We start from the raw sequence: 17569 nt of genomic DNA, 5'->3' as shown, positions 1-17569 counted from the left end.
GGTCTTCAATTCTATTCCATTGGTCTATCTGTCTGTCTCTGTACCAATACCATGCAGTTTTTATCACTATTGCTCTGTAATACTGCTTGAGTTCAGGGATAGTGATTCCCCCTGAAGTCCTTTTATTGTTGAGGATAGTTTTAGCTATCCTGGGTTTTTTGTTATTCCAGATGAATTTGCAAATTGTTCTGTCTAACACTTTGAAGAATTGGATTGGTATTTTGATGGGGATTGCATTGAATCTGTAGATTGCTTTTGGAAAAATGGCCATTTTTACTATATTAATCCTGCCAATCCATGAGCATGGGAGATCTTTCCATCTTCTGAGGTCTTCTTCAGTTTCTTTCTTCATTGTCTTGAAGTTCTTATTGTACAGATCTTTTACTTGCTTGGTTAAAGTCACACCGAGGTACTTTATATTATTTGGGTCTATTATGAAGGGTGTCGTTTCCCTAATTTCTTTCTCGGCTTGTTTCTCTTTTGTGTAGAGGAAGGCTACTGATTTATTTGAGTTAATTTTATACCCAGTCACTTTGCTGAAGTTTTCTATCAGCTTTAGTAGTTCTCTGGTGGAAGTTTTGGGATCACTTAAATAAACTATCATATCATCTGCAAACAGTGATATTTTGACTTCTTCTTTTCCGATCTGTATCCCCTTGACCTCCTTTTGTGGTCTGATTGCTCTGGCTAGAACTTCAAGAACCTTATTGAATAAGTAGGGAGAGAGTGGGCAGCCTTGTTAGTCCCTGATTTTAGTGGGATTGCTTCAAGTTTCTCTCCATTTAGTTTAATGTTAGCAACTGATTTGTGGTATATGGCGTTTACTATGTTTAGGTATGGGCCTTGATTTCCTATTATTTCCAGGACTTTTATCATGAAGGGGTGTTGAATTTTGTCAAATGCTTTCTCAGCATCTAATGAAATGATCATGTGGTTTTGTTCTTTCAGTTTGTTTATATAATGGATCACGTTGATGGTTTTCCGTATATTAAACCATCCCTGCATGCCTGGGATGAAGCCTACTTGATCATGGTGGATGATTGTTTTGATGTGCTCTTGGATTCGGTTTGCCACAATATTATTGAGTATTTTTGCGTCGATATTCTTAAGGGAAATTGGTCTGAAATTCTCTTTCTTTGTTGGGTCTTTGTGTGGTTTAGGTATAAGAGTAATTGTGGCTTCATAGAAGGAATTCGGGAGTGATCCATCTGTTTCAATTTTGTGGAATAGTTTGGATAATATTGGTATGAGGTCTTCTATGAAGGTTTGATAGAATTCTGCACTAAACCCGTCTGGACCTGGGCTCTTTTTGGTTGGGAGACCTTTAATGACTGCTTCTATTTCCTTAGGAGTTATGGGGTTGTTTAACTGGTTTATCTGTTCCTGATTTAACTTCGGTACCTGATATTTGTCTAGGAAATTGTCCATTTCCTGTAGATTTTCAAGTTTTGTTGAATATACGTTTTTATAGTAAGATCTGATGATTTTTTGAATTTCCTCTGAATCTGTAGTTATCTCCCTTTTCATTTCTGATTTTGTTAATTTGGACACACTCTCTGGGTCCTCTCGTTAGTCTGGGTGAGGGTTTATCTATCTTGTTGATTTTCTCAAAGAACCAACTTTTGTTTCTGTTGATTCTTTCTATGGTCCTTTTTGTTTCTACTTGGTTGATTTCAGCTCTGAGTTTGATTATTTCCTGCCTCGTACTCCTCCTGGGTGTATTTGCTTCTTTTTGCTCTAGAGCTTTTAGGTGTGCTGTCAAGCTGCTGACATATGCTCTTTCCTGTTTCTTTCTGCAGGCACACAGCGCTATGAGTTTTCCTCTTAGCACAGCTTTCATTGTGTCCCATAAGTTTGGGTATGTTGTACCTTCATTTTCATTAAATTCTAAAAAGTCTTTAATTTCTTTCTTTATTTCTTCCTTGACCAGGTTATCATTGAGTAGAGCATTGTTCAATTTCCATGTATATGTGGGCATTCTTCCCTTATTTTTTTGAAGACCAGTTTTAGGCCGTGGTGGTCCGATAGCACGCATGGGATTATTTCTATCTTTCTGTACCTGTTGAGGCCCGTTTTTTGACCAACTATATGGTCAATTTTGGAGAAAGTACCATGAGGAGCTGAGAAGAAGGTATATCCTTTTGCTTTAGTATAGAATGTTCTATAAATATCCGTTAAGTCCATTTGGCTCTTGACTTCTCTTAGTCTGTCTATGCCTCTGTTTAATTTCAGTTTCCATGATCTGTCCATTGATGAGAGTGGGGTGTTGAAATCTCCCACTATTATTCTGTGAGGTGCAATGTCTGTTTTGAGCTTTAGTAAGGTTTCTTTTATGTATGTAGGTGCCCTTGTATTTGGGGCATAGATATTTAGGATTGAGAGTTCATCTTGGTGGATTTTTCCTTTGATGAATATGAAGTGCCCTTCCTTATCTTTTTTGATGAGTTTTAGTTGGAAATTGATTTTATTTGATATTAGAATGGCTACTCCAGCTTGCTTTTTCTGACCATTTGCTTGGAAAGTTGTTTTCCAGCCTTTCACTCTGAGGTAGTGTCTGTCTTTGTCTCTGAGGTGTGTTTCCTGTAGGCAGCAGAATGCAGGGTCCTCGTTGCCTATCCAGTTTGTTAATGTATGTCTTTTTATTGGGGAGTTGAGGCCATTGATATTGAGAGATATTAAGGAATAGTGATTATTGCTTCCCGTTATATTCATATTTGGATGTGAGGTTATGTTTGTGTGCTTTCATTCTCTTTGTTTTGTTGCCAAGACGATTAGTTTCTTGCTTCTTCTAGGGTATAGCTTGCCTCCTTATGTTGGGCTTTACCATTTATTATCCTTTGTAGTGCTGGATTTGTAGAAAGATATTGTGTAAATTTGGTTTTGTCATGGAATATCTTGGTTTCTCCATCAATGTTAATTGAGAGTTTTGCTGGATACAGTAACCTGGGCTGGCATTTGTGTTCTCTTAGGGTCTGTATGACATCAGTCCAGGATCTTCTGACCTTCATAGTTTCTGGCGAGAAGTCTGGTGTGATTCTGATAGGTCTGCCTTTATATGTTACTTGACCTTTTTCCCTTACTGCTTTTAATATTCTTTCTTTATTTTGTGCGTTTGGTGTTTTGACAATTATGTGACGGGAGGTGTTTCTTTTCTGGTCCAATCTATTTGGAGTTCTGTAGGCTTCTTGTATGTCTATGGGTATCTATTTTTTTAGGTTAGGGAAGTTTTCTTCTATGATTTTGTTGAAGATATTTACTGGTCCTTTGAGCTGGGAGTCTTCACTCTCTTCTATACCTATTATCCTTAGGTTTGATCTTCTCATTGAGTCCTGGATTTCCTGTATGTTTTGGACCAGTAGCTTTTTCCGCTTTACATTATCTTTGACAGTTGAGTCAATGATTTCTATGGAATCTTCTGCTCCTGAGATTCTCTCTTCCATCTCTCGTATTCTGTTGTGAAGCTTGTATCTACAGCTCCTTGTCTCTTCTTTTGGTTTTCTATATCCAGGGTTGTTTCCATGTGTTCTTTCCTGATTGCTTCTATTTCCATTTTTAATTCCTTCAACTGTTTGATTGTGTTTTCCTGGAATTCTTTCAGGGATTTTTGCGATTCCGCTCTGTAGGCTTTTACTTGTTTATTAATGTTTTCCTGTGCTTCCCTAAGTGTGTTCATGTCTTTCTTGAAGTGCTCCAGCATCATGATCAAATATGATTTTGAAACTAGATCTTGCTTTTCTGGTGTGTTTGGATATTCCATGTTTGTTTTGGTGGGAGAATTGGGCTCCGATGATGGCATGTAGTCTTGCTTTCTGTTGCTTGGGTTCCTGCGCTTGCCTCTCGCCATCAGCTTATCTCTAGTGTTACTTTGTTCTGCTATTTCTGACAGTGGCTAGACTGTCCTATAAGCCTGTGTGTCCGGAGTGCTGTAGACCTGTTTTCCTCTCTTTCAGTCAGTTATGGGAACAGAGTGTTCTGCTTTCGGGCGTGTAGTTTTTCCTCTCTACAGGTCTTCAGCTGTTCCTGTGGGCCTGTGTCTTGAGTTCACCAGGCAGCTTTCTTGCAGCAGAAAATTTGGTCTTACCTGTGGTCCCGAGGCTCAGGTTTGCTCGTGGGGTGCTGCCCAGGGGCTCTCTGCAGCGGCAGCAACCAGGAAGACCTGTGCCGCCCCTTCCGGGAGCTTCAGTGCACCAGGGTTCCAGATGGTCTTTGGCTTTTTCCTCTGGCGTCCGAGATGTGTGTGCAGGGAGCAGTCTCTTCTGGTTTCCCAGGCTTGTCTGCCTCTCTGAAGGTTTAGCTCTCCCTCCCACGGGATTTGGGTGCAGAGAACTGTTTATCCGGTCTGTTTCCTTCAGGGTCCAGCGGTGTCTCTGGCAGGGGTCCTGCCGCTCCCCCACGGGAGCCCAGAGGCCTTATACAGTTTCCTCTTGGGCCAGGGATGTGGGCAGGGGTGAGCAGTGTTGGTGGTCTCTTCCGCTCTGCAGCCTCAGGAGTGCCCACCTGACCAGGCGGTTGGGTCTCTCTCTCACCGGGTCTGGGAGCAGAGAGCTGCTGCGGGCCGGGATCCGCGGGTGTGGGACTTCCGGTAAACACAGAAGGTGCCCGGTCCTAGAGAAATTCTGCTTCCGTGTGTCCCAAGCTCACCAGGCAGCTTTCTTGCAGCAGAAAATTTGGTCTTACCTGTGGTCCCGAGGCTCAGGTTCGCTCGTGGGGTGCTGCCCACGGCTCTCTGCATCGGCAGCAACCAGGAAGCCATGTGTTCTTTCTTGATTGCTTCTCTTTCCATTTTTTTTCTTTTTTCTTTTCTTTTCTTTTTTTTTTTTTTTTTTTGGTTCTTTTTTTTCGGAGCTGGGGACCAAACCCAGGGCCTTGCGCTTCCTAGGTAAGCACTCTACCACTGAGCTAAATCCCTAGCCCCTCTCTTTCCATTTTTAATTCCTTCAACTGTTTGATTTTGTTTTCATGGAATTCGTTCAGGCATTTTTGTGATTCTTTTCTGTAGGCTTCTACTTGTTCTCTAAGGGAGTTCTTCACGTCTTTCTTGAAGTCCTCCAGCATCATGATCAAATATGATTTTGAAACTAGATCTTGCTTTTCTGGTGTGTTTGGATATTCCATGTTTATTTTGGTGGGAGAATTGGGCTCCGATGATGCCATGTAGTCTTGATTTCTGTTGCTTGGGTTCCTGCGCTTGCCTCCTGCCATCAGATTATCTCTAGTGTTACTTTGTTCTGCTATTTCTGACAGTGGCTAGACTGTCCTATAAGCCTGTGTGTCAGGAGTGCTGTAGACCTGTTTTCCTGTTTTCTTTCAGCCAGTTATGGGGACAGAGTGTTCTGCTTTCGGGCTTGTAGTTTTTCCTCTCTACAGGTCTTTAGCTGTTCCTGTGGGCCTGTGTCTTGAGTTCACCAGGCAGATCACTTGCAGGGAAAAAGTTGGTCCTACCTGAGGTTCCGAGGCTCAAGTGTGCTCGTGGTGTACTGCCTAAGTCCTCTCCGCGGCGGCAGCAACCGAGGAGATCTGCGCCGCTCTTTCCAGGAGCCTCCGTGCACCAGGGTTCCAGATGGCATTTGGTGTTTTCCTCCGGCGTCTGGATGTGCGCAGAGTGCAGTCTCTTCTGGTTTCCCAGGCGTGTCTGCCTCTCTGTAGGTTTAGCTCTCCCTCCCATGGGATTTGGGTGCAGAGAACTGTTTATCTGGTCTGTTTCCTTTAGGTTCCGGCGGTGTCTCAGGCGCAGGGGTCCTGCCGCTCCTGGGCCCTCCCCTACGGGAACCCAGAGGCCTTATACAGTTTCCTCTTGGGCCAGGGATGTGGGCAGGGGTGGGCAGTGTTGGTGGTCTCCTCCGCTCTGCAGCCTCAGGAGTGCCCACCTGACCAGGCGGTGAGGTCTCTCTCCCACGGGGTTTGGGAGCAGAGAGCTGCTGCCTCACTTGCAGTTTTTAATATCCCCTTTTGTTCAATACATTTATTATTTTGATTATTTCGCGTTGTAGGATTTGCTGGTCTGATCTCTTTGGTCTTCTATCTCTTCTTGCACATTGATAGGCATCTTTCTTATTAGCTTGGCAAACTTTTATTCAATGATTGTGTTAAAAATATTCTCTGTACCTTTGACCTGGGTTTCCTTCTACTTTTTCTATTCTTATTATTTGTAGGTTTGGCCTTTTTATACTGTCCTTTGTTCCCTGGGTGTTTTGTGCCTGTTTTGTTTGTTTGTTTTTCTAGTATTTTTTTTTTACTTTGACTTAGCTATCTATTTCTTCTGTTTTGTTATTAAGACCTGATTCTAGCTCTTCAACTTCTTTTAATCTGCTATCAAGGCTTAATTCTGAGCTTTACTATTTATCTTTCTGAGCTTTGCAATTACATTTTGATTTCAGTTTTGCTTTTCCTTTTCAATCGTATTTTGTTGCTGAATTCTACTTGATATGCTATCTTAAAATGTTTTTGTCATTTCATTCAACTGTGTTTCCATAAAGGTTTTTATTAATATAAGTTTTAAGGTCCTCAAACATATTAATGATTGCTATTTGAAGTCCTTTTCATGTGCTTAACTATATAACAAAAGGGCTGTTGCCTTCTAACAGAAGCATATTATCTTGTTAGTATTTGTGTTTTCTTGCTGGGACCAGCATCCAGAGTTATGGCATTTGTAGTGCTTTTTGGTATAAGACTCTTGTCTTGCTCTTATTGGATAGGTGTTTGTTTCTTTGATTGCTGTTGCTTCAATCTGACATTCAGAAAAATGGACACTGTATTTTAGTAGTTAGACTCCAGGCAGCCCCATGTCAGTGCATTTAGTAAGGTAAGTTTAGGTTTGCATGCAGTGGAAGGGATGACCCTCAGATTCTGATGAATAGAAGTTTCAGCCCAGCTCCACAAAAGACATAAGAGAAAGAACTATATGCCAGTTAATCTGAAGTGGATGGGAGTAGCATAAAATGAGGGACTGAGTCAGGTGTGAGTGGCAGGTCTGAAAATACTGTGGAGGAATCAGAGTAGATGAATGGAAAGAAGGCATAGGTCTCTACCTGAGTCCTAGACAAGTGCAGTCACTATGGTTCACTAGTAGAGAACAGTGCAAATACTACTTTTTTTGATATATAAACATCATTTAGCCTAGTTACTTAATCTTTAAAATGAAAAAAATTCTCTATAGTTACTTCAATAAGTCACAACATGGAATGTATCATCTCAGGAAAACACACATAAATTCATTATCATTATCATATAATTTTGACTTAGAAAAAAATCCCTCCTATAATCTTCTATAAACCAAGTTCAGGCTTAGAGCTCATAGCTCTGAATTTTGTAGGACAACTATTGTACATGAATAAGTTTTATATTGCTTTTATCTGGAACTCTTCAAAGAAAGAAAAATAAGAAGTGTCATCAATTTGCCAGGCCCTTCAAAAAATGCTCCAAAGGACTCAATGTTACAAACCTTTAATGCCTACAGTTGAGACACTGACTTTGTAGGAGAGCCTAGGTAAGTATTGAGTGATCCCAATCTTTTCTGTAGAACTGATGCTTTTTATCCTGAAAAACGACATTCTCTGGCCTATATTTTTAAGGGAAAATATAGAGTGATTGTTCTTGTCCTCTGTGCACTTGACACAAACAGTGGCATAATGAATTCATTCATGCTGGGTACCATAAAGAAATGACATGAATGAAGAGATATTTGTATATGTGCATGGTAACACTTGAGCACATGGCAGAAAAATCACTTACTCATTCAGCAAAGAGGTATATATGGGAATAAACCAATCCCAGAGAAGAGAGGCTTCACTGCTTGCTTTATTCTAGTTAAAAATCATCATCATCATCATTATTATTGGTGTACTTTTACTTCTGTTGGAAAACCTACTGCATTATTTCTTCTTTTAAAGTGAAAATGATGCTTTCTCTCTGTTTTACTTACATAGTGGTTGATTGGTTTGGACATCTTAAGTCATGTTAAAATTATTTTCTTCTAGTTGGTTTTTTCTTAGGCTCTTATTAAATACAAAGTACAGCCATTTACCTGTATGATATGACTGCACTTACTCTATGAACTAACTCATTTAGAAGAAACAAGGCTGCTGAAGAGTTGTTTCCCGAAAAACTAAGCCCTGAGTTCTCCAGCCACCTCTACTTGGTCAGGGCTCTGAATGAGACTTTGGCATCCAGCATTCGTCATCTCAAATTCTCACTTGAATAAATTGTTATAGACAAACTTAAAACTTTCAGCTTATTGAACCTCCATGTCCTACTGTTTAGAGTGAGGGTTTGTTTTCTTAGGCAATAAGCATATATGTGGAAAGAAAGCTTTCCACAAAAACATTTCTTAGTGTTCTAAGGCTACAATAATTTTCCCAGGATTATCTGTATAGTATGATAGGTAAATGTATACTCTAACAATTTGTATGACCTAGTATAATCTTTAGGCTTAGACTTTTTAAAACCTACTTTAATAAGGATTCTTTAATGCTTTTACCTTCCCTCTAGCCTATCACCCACAAACAGTAATAGAAAAGAAAGGGTAATATGAAACAGGGATTATAGATCTGTTTAGAAATAGTTCTTTGAGGTGATTTCAATCTTCACTGTCAGCAGTCCAGTCCTGTAGCAAAATAATATGAATTAGCAGCTCCAAATACTGTGTGTGAGGCACCACGGAAGCAGCAAAAAGTCATTGGAATATGTCATGAAGTTCTTTAGTAAGTTACTCTCATTGAAGTCACAACAAGTAAAGATTTACAACACCAGACAAGGCCAACCAATGCCAGTGTCTTGTCAGTGAAAGCTAGTGAGACATAGCAAGGCAAACCAAGGCCAGAGTCTCCTCCCACTGTCTATGAGTCATATTTATATTCTTTCAAAACATTACCTGTCCTCTCACATGTCTGATTCAGCAAAACAACCTCTTCCCTGTCTGCCCCAGCAAAACTGGGGCATATAACATAACTGCGTTTCCAAAGAAACCAAAAACTTTCCACTTCAATAACTTGAGAATGTATGAGAAGGATGCTTCCTCCATTTCCAAAACCCTCAGCAGTTATCTCTCATTAACAGGAAACCCATGTACAATATACTTCAATTCCTGCTAAGATGCATACTCAAGAGTTAGAAATTTGATCTTGACAACCTTAAGAAAAATAGGATAATATACTGTAACCCCATCTAGTCTCAATAACAGCTGGGAGAAGTCTGACCAACAGCTGAAACATAAACCACAACATCATCCAACTGCTGGATTTATGTTTAGAATCAAGGAGAATCAAGGCCTTCATATTCATTTACCATGATAGGGAGTATATAAGGAGTAGGATTTGTGAGATCTTGAATGAGCCCTGTTATTATCCAAGCTCTCCTTTATAAACAGAAAACAATGGGCAATGGGACTCAGATGAACTCTCTTCTTTCATTCCACATAACTGCACCCTACTATCATATTCTCCCATGTATTCCCAACTTATCAGAGAAATGGACTCCAGCTTTGTGGAGGCAAATGAATAGAAGTAACATTCTTTCTAAGCGAAATGCTTGGGCTCTAAGTGATAATTAGAAACTTTGCTGCCATTTCAATTTTGGAACTACGGCAATGGAACGAAAAACCAGCAACCTTCTCTGAGGACTCATAACACTTTAAATGTTCAGAATGAGCAATCAGGGAAATGCGAATCAAAGCAACTTTGAAATTAAATCTTACCTCCGGCAACAAGGCTACTAACAAAAGAACCAACAATTGTTGGGGCAGCATGTGGGAAAAAGGGAAATCTGAGACACTGTAGAATTACTTACAGAAATCTCATCAGCATGGGGAATCTTTAAAAACAAACAAGCAAACAAACAAACAAACCTGTTACAGAACACAGATATACCATTCCTTGACTTATTTCTAAGGAATTTGATATTCTTCACTTCAGGTACTTTCTTAGCTTTCACAGTAGGAAGAAAATGAAAACAACCTAAATATCCTTTAACTGATGAATGAACAGCGAAAATATGGTACATAAACACCATAGAATACTATTAAGCTATAAAGAAAAATGAAATTATGAACTTTGCAGATAAAAGGATAGACCTAGAACAAGATCCTACTGAGTGAGGTAACCCAGACTGAGAAAACCAAACATCTCATGTTCTCTTTCACTGGAACCTCTTGGCTCAAAAGTTTTAGATGTAAATATATATTGTGGACTAATTGCTAAAACCAGGAATGTAAAAAGAGACCATGATGAAGGTGAATAGCTGGAATACAATAACAAGGGGATAAAAGAGTATGAGTGGTCTGATTAGGGAAACAGGAAAAACAGGAATGGTTTCACTAAGGATGGAGGAAGGATATAAACACAGAAGGAAGAGGAAGGGTAAAATAACAGTAAAAATGTTTGAAAGAATCACAAGGAATCATAATATTGACTATCTACTTAAAAAAGTAAAAATAAGGTGTGTGTGTGTGTGTTTGTGTGTGTGTGTGTGTGTGTGTGTGTTGTGTGTATGTGTGTGTGTTTTCATGAAAATTTTCTAACTGGGCTAACAATGTAGCTTCCAAGAGCCAAAAACCACCTAACAAACATCTCAACACTAAGCAATACAAGCAGTTTTATGAATTGTTGGTTATGGCTGTCTAAGAAATTCCTAAAATATTTGAGGGTGTTATTAATGCTTTTGGTTGCTCTCTCCCAACCGACAAGGATGAAGTGTCCATACTGCTGATGACATCATACACTTCAGATAACCCCCCAACTAAAACTGACCTCGAAGTTTTCTCCCTCAGGACTAGCTTTCACGATACCATAAGCATTATGGAACCTTCCATGGGCAGAAGGCAACCAACAGTACAAACCATCTATGATGTGATATGATATGATATGATATGATATGATATGATATGATATGATATGATATGATGCTTATGAACCATATATAAAAATGGCTAGGAAAAGAGAAATCATGCTTGGTAATGAAAACCAAACCAACAGCTCAACATAAAAACAGATACACTGAATCTAATAGAAGAGAAAGTGGGAAAGAGCCTTGAACTCATTGTCAAAGGCAGAAATTTCCTAAACAGACCTCCAATGGCTCATACTCTAAGATCAAGAATTGATAAATGGGACCTTATGAATCTGGAAAGCTTCTGAAAGGCAAAGGACATAGTCAGTAAGACAAATTGGCATCCTACAGATTGGGATAAAATCTTCACTAACCCCACATCTGATAGAGGGCTAATATCCAAAATATATAAAGAACTCAAGAAGCTTACCATCAAAAAACCAAACTACCCAATAAAAAAATGGGTTTTAGAACTAAACAGAGAATTCACAAAAGAATAATTGCAAATGGCTGAGAAGCACCTAAAGAAATGTTCAAACTCCTTAGTGATTGGAGAAATGCAATTCAAAACGACCCTGAAATTCCACCTTCATTAGTCAGAATGGCTAAGATCAAAACCTCAGGTGACAATACGTGTTGCCGAGAATGTGGAAAAAGAGGAACACTCTTCCATTGCTGTGGGATTGCACACTGCTACATCAACTCTGGAAATTAATTTGAAGGTTCCTCAGAAAATTGGAAATAGACCTACCTAAAGATCCAGAAATGCCACCCTTAGGAATATACCCAAAAGATGCCCCACCATGCCACATAGGAACATGTTCCACTATGTTCATAGCAGCCTTATTTGTGATAGTCAGAAGCTGGAAACAACCCAGATGTTCCACAACAGAAGAATGGATACAGAAAATGTGATTCATTTACACAATGGAATACTACTTAGCTATTAAGAACGAGGGCATCCTGAGTTTTGCAGGTAAGTGGATGGAACTAGAAAATGTCATCCTGAGTGAGGTAACTCAGACCCAAAAGGACATGCACAGTATGTTCTCACTAATCAGTGGATATTAGCCCCCTCCCCCCAAAAGTACAGAATACCCAAAATACTGTCCACAGAAATCAAAAAGGTCAACAAGCTGAAGGGCCTAAGTAAGGATGCCTCAGTTCCACTTAGGAGGAAGAAGAAAACAACCATAAAGGGGGATGGAGGGAGTGACAGGGGAGGGAAAGGGGATGGGGTTGTGGGGAGAAGAGAACATGATCTGGTATTAGGTAGGGTAAAGGGACTGATGCCCTGAGGGCCAGCAGAAAGAACGGAAATAGGCCACCTGCAGAGGAAAGAGGTTGGGAGGACCCTCTAGAATGTACCAAAGACCTGGGGAATGAGAGACTCTCAGGACTCAAAGGGTAGGGGACACTAGATGAAAGTCCCAACAGTGGGGAGAGGGAATTTATTAAATCCACCTCCAGCAGAAAGACACGGTATGAAGTGAGGGATAGGGTTGGTATCCCACAGCCATTGCTCTGACCCATAATTCTTCTTGTCTGAAAGAAATTCAGGGATTGAAATGGAGAAGAGCCTGAGGAAAAGAAGGTCCAGTAGCAGACCCAAAGGGGGATCCAGCTCAAGGGGAGGCCACAAGACCTGACACCATAACTGAAGTTATGGGGCATTCACAAAAAGGGACTATCATGACTACTCTCCAGAACACCCAACAAGCAGCTGAAAGAGTCAGATATGTACCCAACCAGCGAACGGAAGCTGCTGACCCCTCTGGTTGAATTAGGGAAAAGCTGGAGGAAGCTAAAGAGGAGGGCAACTCTGTAGGAGGACCAGCAGTTACAATTAACCTGGACCCCGGAGATCTCTCAGACACTGGATCAAGAACCAGGCAGCATATACCACTTGAGATGAGGCCTCCAACACATATACAGCAGAGGACTCCTGTGTCTGGGTTCAGTCAGAGAAGATGCACCTAACCCTCAAGAGACTGGAGGCCACAGGAAGTTATTTGTTCTTATACCCATAGATAAGTGTAGATCTGTAGGGGAGGCATTGATTCCTTAATTGGTTCATGATTGCATCAATAAAAGAAGCAGAAGCTAATTGCTGGGAGAATGGAAAAAGGTGGGACCTCCAGTTCCCAGAAGGAAGAGAAAGGGATGCAGAGTGGAAGGGGAATTCAGGCTATAGAACAGGTTGAAAGCTGCTGACTTGTAGGTCTCAGGGCCCCTATAGTTTGTAGCTTCTGCCATGGGTGGAGGCCAAGGAGAATGGAAAGAGCTAGTTGCCAAGATTAGAGCAAGAAATTTTTTGCCCAGCCATTGCGTTATCTGCTTAGTTTTAAAATATTGAGATTGTATAGTGTTTTCCATCTGTGGCACTAGGTGGGCAAGAGGAGAAAGTGGGCAGCCAGTGGAGTGCGAACAGCAGATCCCTTTGTTCTCAGGAAAGGCACCACTGGTGTGAAGAGTGGGGTGGAAAGTGATCGCAGCTGGGGTTGGGGGAATAAGATGCCCAACAGGCCCTTGGTGGACTTAGGTAGGGAGTTTAAGCTGGCGGAGCCGAGTGAGACTGGTGGGAGTGAGATCTCAGAGCTAAGCCTAGAGCACGGCCCCTAGCAGAGGAACTAGGAAGCTTTTTAAAAAAATTACATGCAACTTAGACCCATCTATTATTAATGAAACCTCTCTTTGAAACAAATTGAGTCAGTTGATCAACATGCCAAATTGTGGAGCCCAGTCCTAATGGATGTGTCTCCAACTGCACCTAAGGACAAGAGGAACATTGGGTGGAAAGATTATAAATGCAGTAGGATCAGGAGGTTTGCTGTGAGACTGTGTTCTTAATAATATCATAAACTGTACCCATAATATCTCACAACACCTACATATCAGCTGAGCAATAACAATAAAAATAGATATGCAAATTTGGAAAAGGGAAAGCCCATGAGGCCTCAACCCAAGGAATACTGACAGTGAGAGAAGTAATCTCCAGAGAAGTGAAAGAACTCTACAAAGAAAACTTTTTTAATAAATCAGTTAATTTTATTTCAAAATTGTACAAAAGACCATATGTGGCTTTAAAAACTCTTGTCTTTAGCACACATAGAAATCCACAAAGAACAAAATAGTTATCATTCACAGTGTAAAGGCAGGGCTCTTTTGTAGGAGGTGGGATTACAGCTCCCCCCTCCTTTTGTCTAGTCTCTTGAGGTCCCCCTCCTGGAGGGTTTGGATGAAGCTCTCATATGAGCATCCGGTAGTGGTAATAGTGGAAGGTGGGGTAGGCCTTCACGGACTCCTGCTGACACAGGTCTTGGTTCTTGTCCTTGACACAGTCTACAGCAGCACAGGCAATCTTGCGATCATCTTTGAAGGCATGAGCTTCAGCGGAGAAGATGGGGATGTGGTGAAGTTGGGGATGACCTTCTTACAGTGTGTGCATCAAGGGGCATTTCTTCTTCTTCAGGGTATCCTAGAAGTTATTCCCCACCAGATGTAATACACTTGTCTGCTGTTCTTCCCCCTGACACCCGTGGGCTCTGGAGGCAGGGAGCCTTGGGGTTATTGAGCGTCCACTCAATAAATTTCTTTGTTCTGAGCACAGAACCGCTTGTTGCTCGCCGTTCTTAAAATACTTTAGGGTATGAAAGGCTGAGTGTTGAGAGCGATGCCCTTGAAGCCCTCCATTGTTGATGTTATTATTATGGTTAGAATTAAGTATGACTGGGTTCATGGAAAGTCGCCAGCCAGCTGCAGAAGACTAATACAAATCCGGTGTTCAAAATAATAACCATATGATAAAGTTATCCAATGTGATGACCTGTAACCTTTCTGAAAAAACCAACATCCTGCTGACTAATAGATATGACAAAACCTGTGACTTTTCTGACAACCTGTCAACATCAGCCTACTACCTGACCACACGAATATTGTGTCCTTGGCCTGTGTAAATGTTTCTTATTCCCCCCTCCCTCCGTTACCCATGTTATGGTATAAATTCAGCCTTGGGGAAAAATAAAATTGTCGCCTTGATCAGACTCTTGTCTTGGCGTCCTTCATTCCCCATTCTCTTCCATGTACCTTTGGACCCGTTGCTTACAGCTTAAATGTGAATCCTTTCTGCCAGGGCCTTGTTGACTGTGGCATCAACAGCTGCAAGGACACCAGAGCTCTTGACATCTGCGTGGAGGACTTCAGCTGCACTCTCAAACTCTGGCTTCATTTTCTTACAGTGTCTACACCATGGGGCATGGAAAATGACGAGGACAAAGGAGTGCTCCTTCACAAATGGGTCAAAGTCTTCATTGGTCAGGTGATAAACAGAGCTGCCCTCATCGGCCCAGGCAGTCTTGGGGACTTAGGGCTGTGGTGGCTGTGGATTCTTCAACCACTCCACAATGTTCTCAGTTGTAGACCCATAGCTCTCATACTGGAACAGAAACTGTCCATTCTCAAAATAGCAGATGGTAGGGTAGCCACATCCATTAAACTCCTCCTTGATGTTCTCGAATGTTCATCCCAGCCAGTACAATGTGACCTCACACTTGGGTGGCAGTTTTCTGGAAATGTGGCATGATCCTCTTGCACATGCTGCACCAGGGAGCATAGAACATCATGAAGAGTGTTTTCTCTTCTTTCTTCAGGACCCGTCTGAAGTCCTTTACACTGTCAATGAGTACAACATCTTTGGCTCCAGGAACTTCTTCCCACAGTGGGGGACCTTTCGGGTCCTTCAGAAAGGCTACTATAGACTTCAGCGTCAGAGCTCGGTCATATTGCATGTGAAATGCACCATCCTGGTAATGGAATAATTCAATCTTTTTTGTCCTTTGAACTGAGGTCAACTTTCTTCTCCTTGCACAATTTTCTACTCTCTGCATCACCACAGTCCACCTAGCAGATGGTGCCTTGTCCTTTCACTGCTTGGGCCACAGTGGACAGTAGCTTGAGATGACTTTCAGCTGCCACCTCAGATCCTGAGTAAAGCATGAACACATTATTGTGGGTCCTGAGATGTTTCTTCAAGTCCTTAGGGTTAGAGAGTCTCTCAATGAGTAAAGAGACCTTTGTGGAGGACAGCCATGATGGCAGGACCACCTGGTTCACCAGTAGCAGCCCCCATGCCTGTGCCATACTCGCTGCTTCCAGCCATCTGCACCTGGTTCCCGCATATGCCTGCTGGTTCCACCTCGGACAACCCAAAGAAAACCTTTTAAATCACTGAGGAGAGCTAGAGAAAGATGCTAGAAAAATGAAAAGATCTCCCATATGCACTGATTGTAGAATTAATATCGAGAAATATGACCATTCATTAAAAAGTTATTCACAGATTCTATGGGATACCAATGCAAATCCCCATAACATTCTTCACGGGAATAATGAAAGACATCATAAAATTAACATGGACTCACAAAAGACCTGACATAGCTAAAGCAATGTTCACTGGGGATAAAATCACTGCTGGACAGAGTTCGACTCCAGATCTTAAGATATATTACAGAGTCATTTTAATAAAAACTCTAAATATGTTAAACACTCCAGTATGAAAGCAAAACCACTGAAACTAGTGGAAGAAAACTGCTGGAAGAAAAGATGTAAGTATAGGAAAGTATCTTTAGAATAAGATTTCCTCCATTAGCAGAAAGAAATAGGGTCAACAAATGAAAAGTAAGATGTCATAATACTAAAAAGCTTTTGTACAACTAAGGAAACAATCAATTTAGTAAAGTAGAAGCCACAGAGTAATAGAATACTTTTGCCATGTGTATATTGGATATAGGGTTAATATCCAGATTATATAAAGGATTGAATAAACAGAGTGAATACTATTTTTTGAGTAGTATTCAAAAATGGGCTATGGATCTGAGTAGAGAGCTTTGAAAGAAGATAAAAAATGGGTAGGAAGTATATCAAAACATTCAGGCCATTCTTAGGAATTAGGAAAATGCAAACACAAAGAACTGGAATTTTATCTTACCCATCTTCTGAACAAGCAACAACAAATGCTGGTAAAGATGTAGAGAAAGAATTCATATTTGCTCTTAATGGAATTGCAGACTAGTATGGCCACTCTGAAAAACAGTGTGAAAATTTCTCAAAAAGCTAAGAATAAATCTACTGTATAACCCACCTATACCTTACCTTGGCATATGCCAAAATGACTTGACATCCTATCTTGTTTATACTTGATTGGCTAGGCTCATTGGTTCTCTATTCACTGTAGCTAGATAATAAAAATAACTTACATGTCCTCAAACTAATTTGGGCAGTATTAAGCTGTAAAGAAAAATGAAATGAAAAAAGGAGAAAAATGAAATCATGAATATGTAGATAAATGGATGGAACTAGAAAATACACTGCCTTGTTCTGCAGCAAATTGATGTGTAGGGTTGGGGAGTGGGGAAGGTGGGGATGTTGTGTTAGTGGGGATGGTGACACCTGAAGGTGAGCATATCCTCAAAAGAGAAGGGGGTGGTGGAATGGGAATAGGACTTGTGTGAGGGATTAGGGGGAAGATCAGAAGAGGTGATATTGGATTAAAAAGCAAATAAATGAATAAATAAATTTGAAATAAAGAAAAAAGACATTCCATGATAAAGTGAAAAAATATCTACAAATCTAGCTCTTCAGAAAAAAAAATCCAAACCAAGGAGGTTAATAGACGCCATGAAAACCCAGGAAAAAAGCAATCTCCTATTAGCTAAAAAAAAAGTAAGAGAACACACACACACACACACACACA

General features: G+C 40.8%; 1 protein-coding gene and 1 pseudogene across 4 annotated transcripts in view; both read right to left on the bottom strand.

Annotated features, from left to right (window-relative positions):
• Positions 1-17569, bottom strand: part of Frmd3 (FERM domain containing 3) — a 266338-nt gene that overhangs the window by 151636 nt on the left and 97133 nt on the right. The window contains exon 3 of one of the 4 annotated variants that reach the window (XM_063287360.1): positions 16805-16898. Within the exon in view, the coding sequence (XP_063143430.1) occupies positions 16805-16808 (4 nt within the window). The 5' untranslated portion in view covers positions 16809-16898. 4 annotated transcript variants of the gene reach the window in all.
• On the bottom strand, positions 4926-15960 carry LOC134479000 (protein disulfide-isomerase A5-like; annotated as a pseudogene).

The sequence above is a fragment of the Rattus norvegicus genome, chromosome 5, assembly GCF_036323735.1.
Source record: "Rattus norvegicus strain BN/NHsdMcwi chromosome 5, GRCr8, whole genome shotgun sequence".
Lineage (NCBI taxonomy): Eukaryota > Metazoa > Chordata > Mammalia > Rodentia > Muridae > Rattus > Rattus norvegicus.
This window is presented reverse-complemented; position numbering and strand designations above follow the sequence as displayed.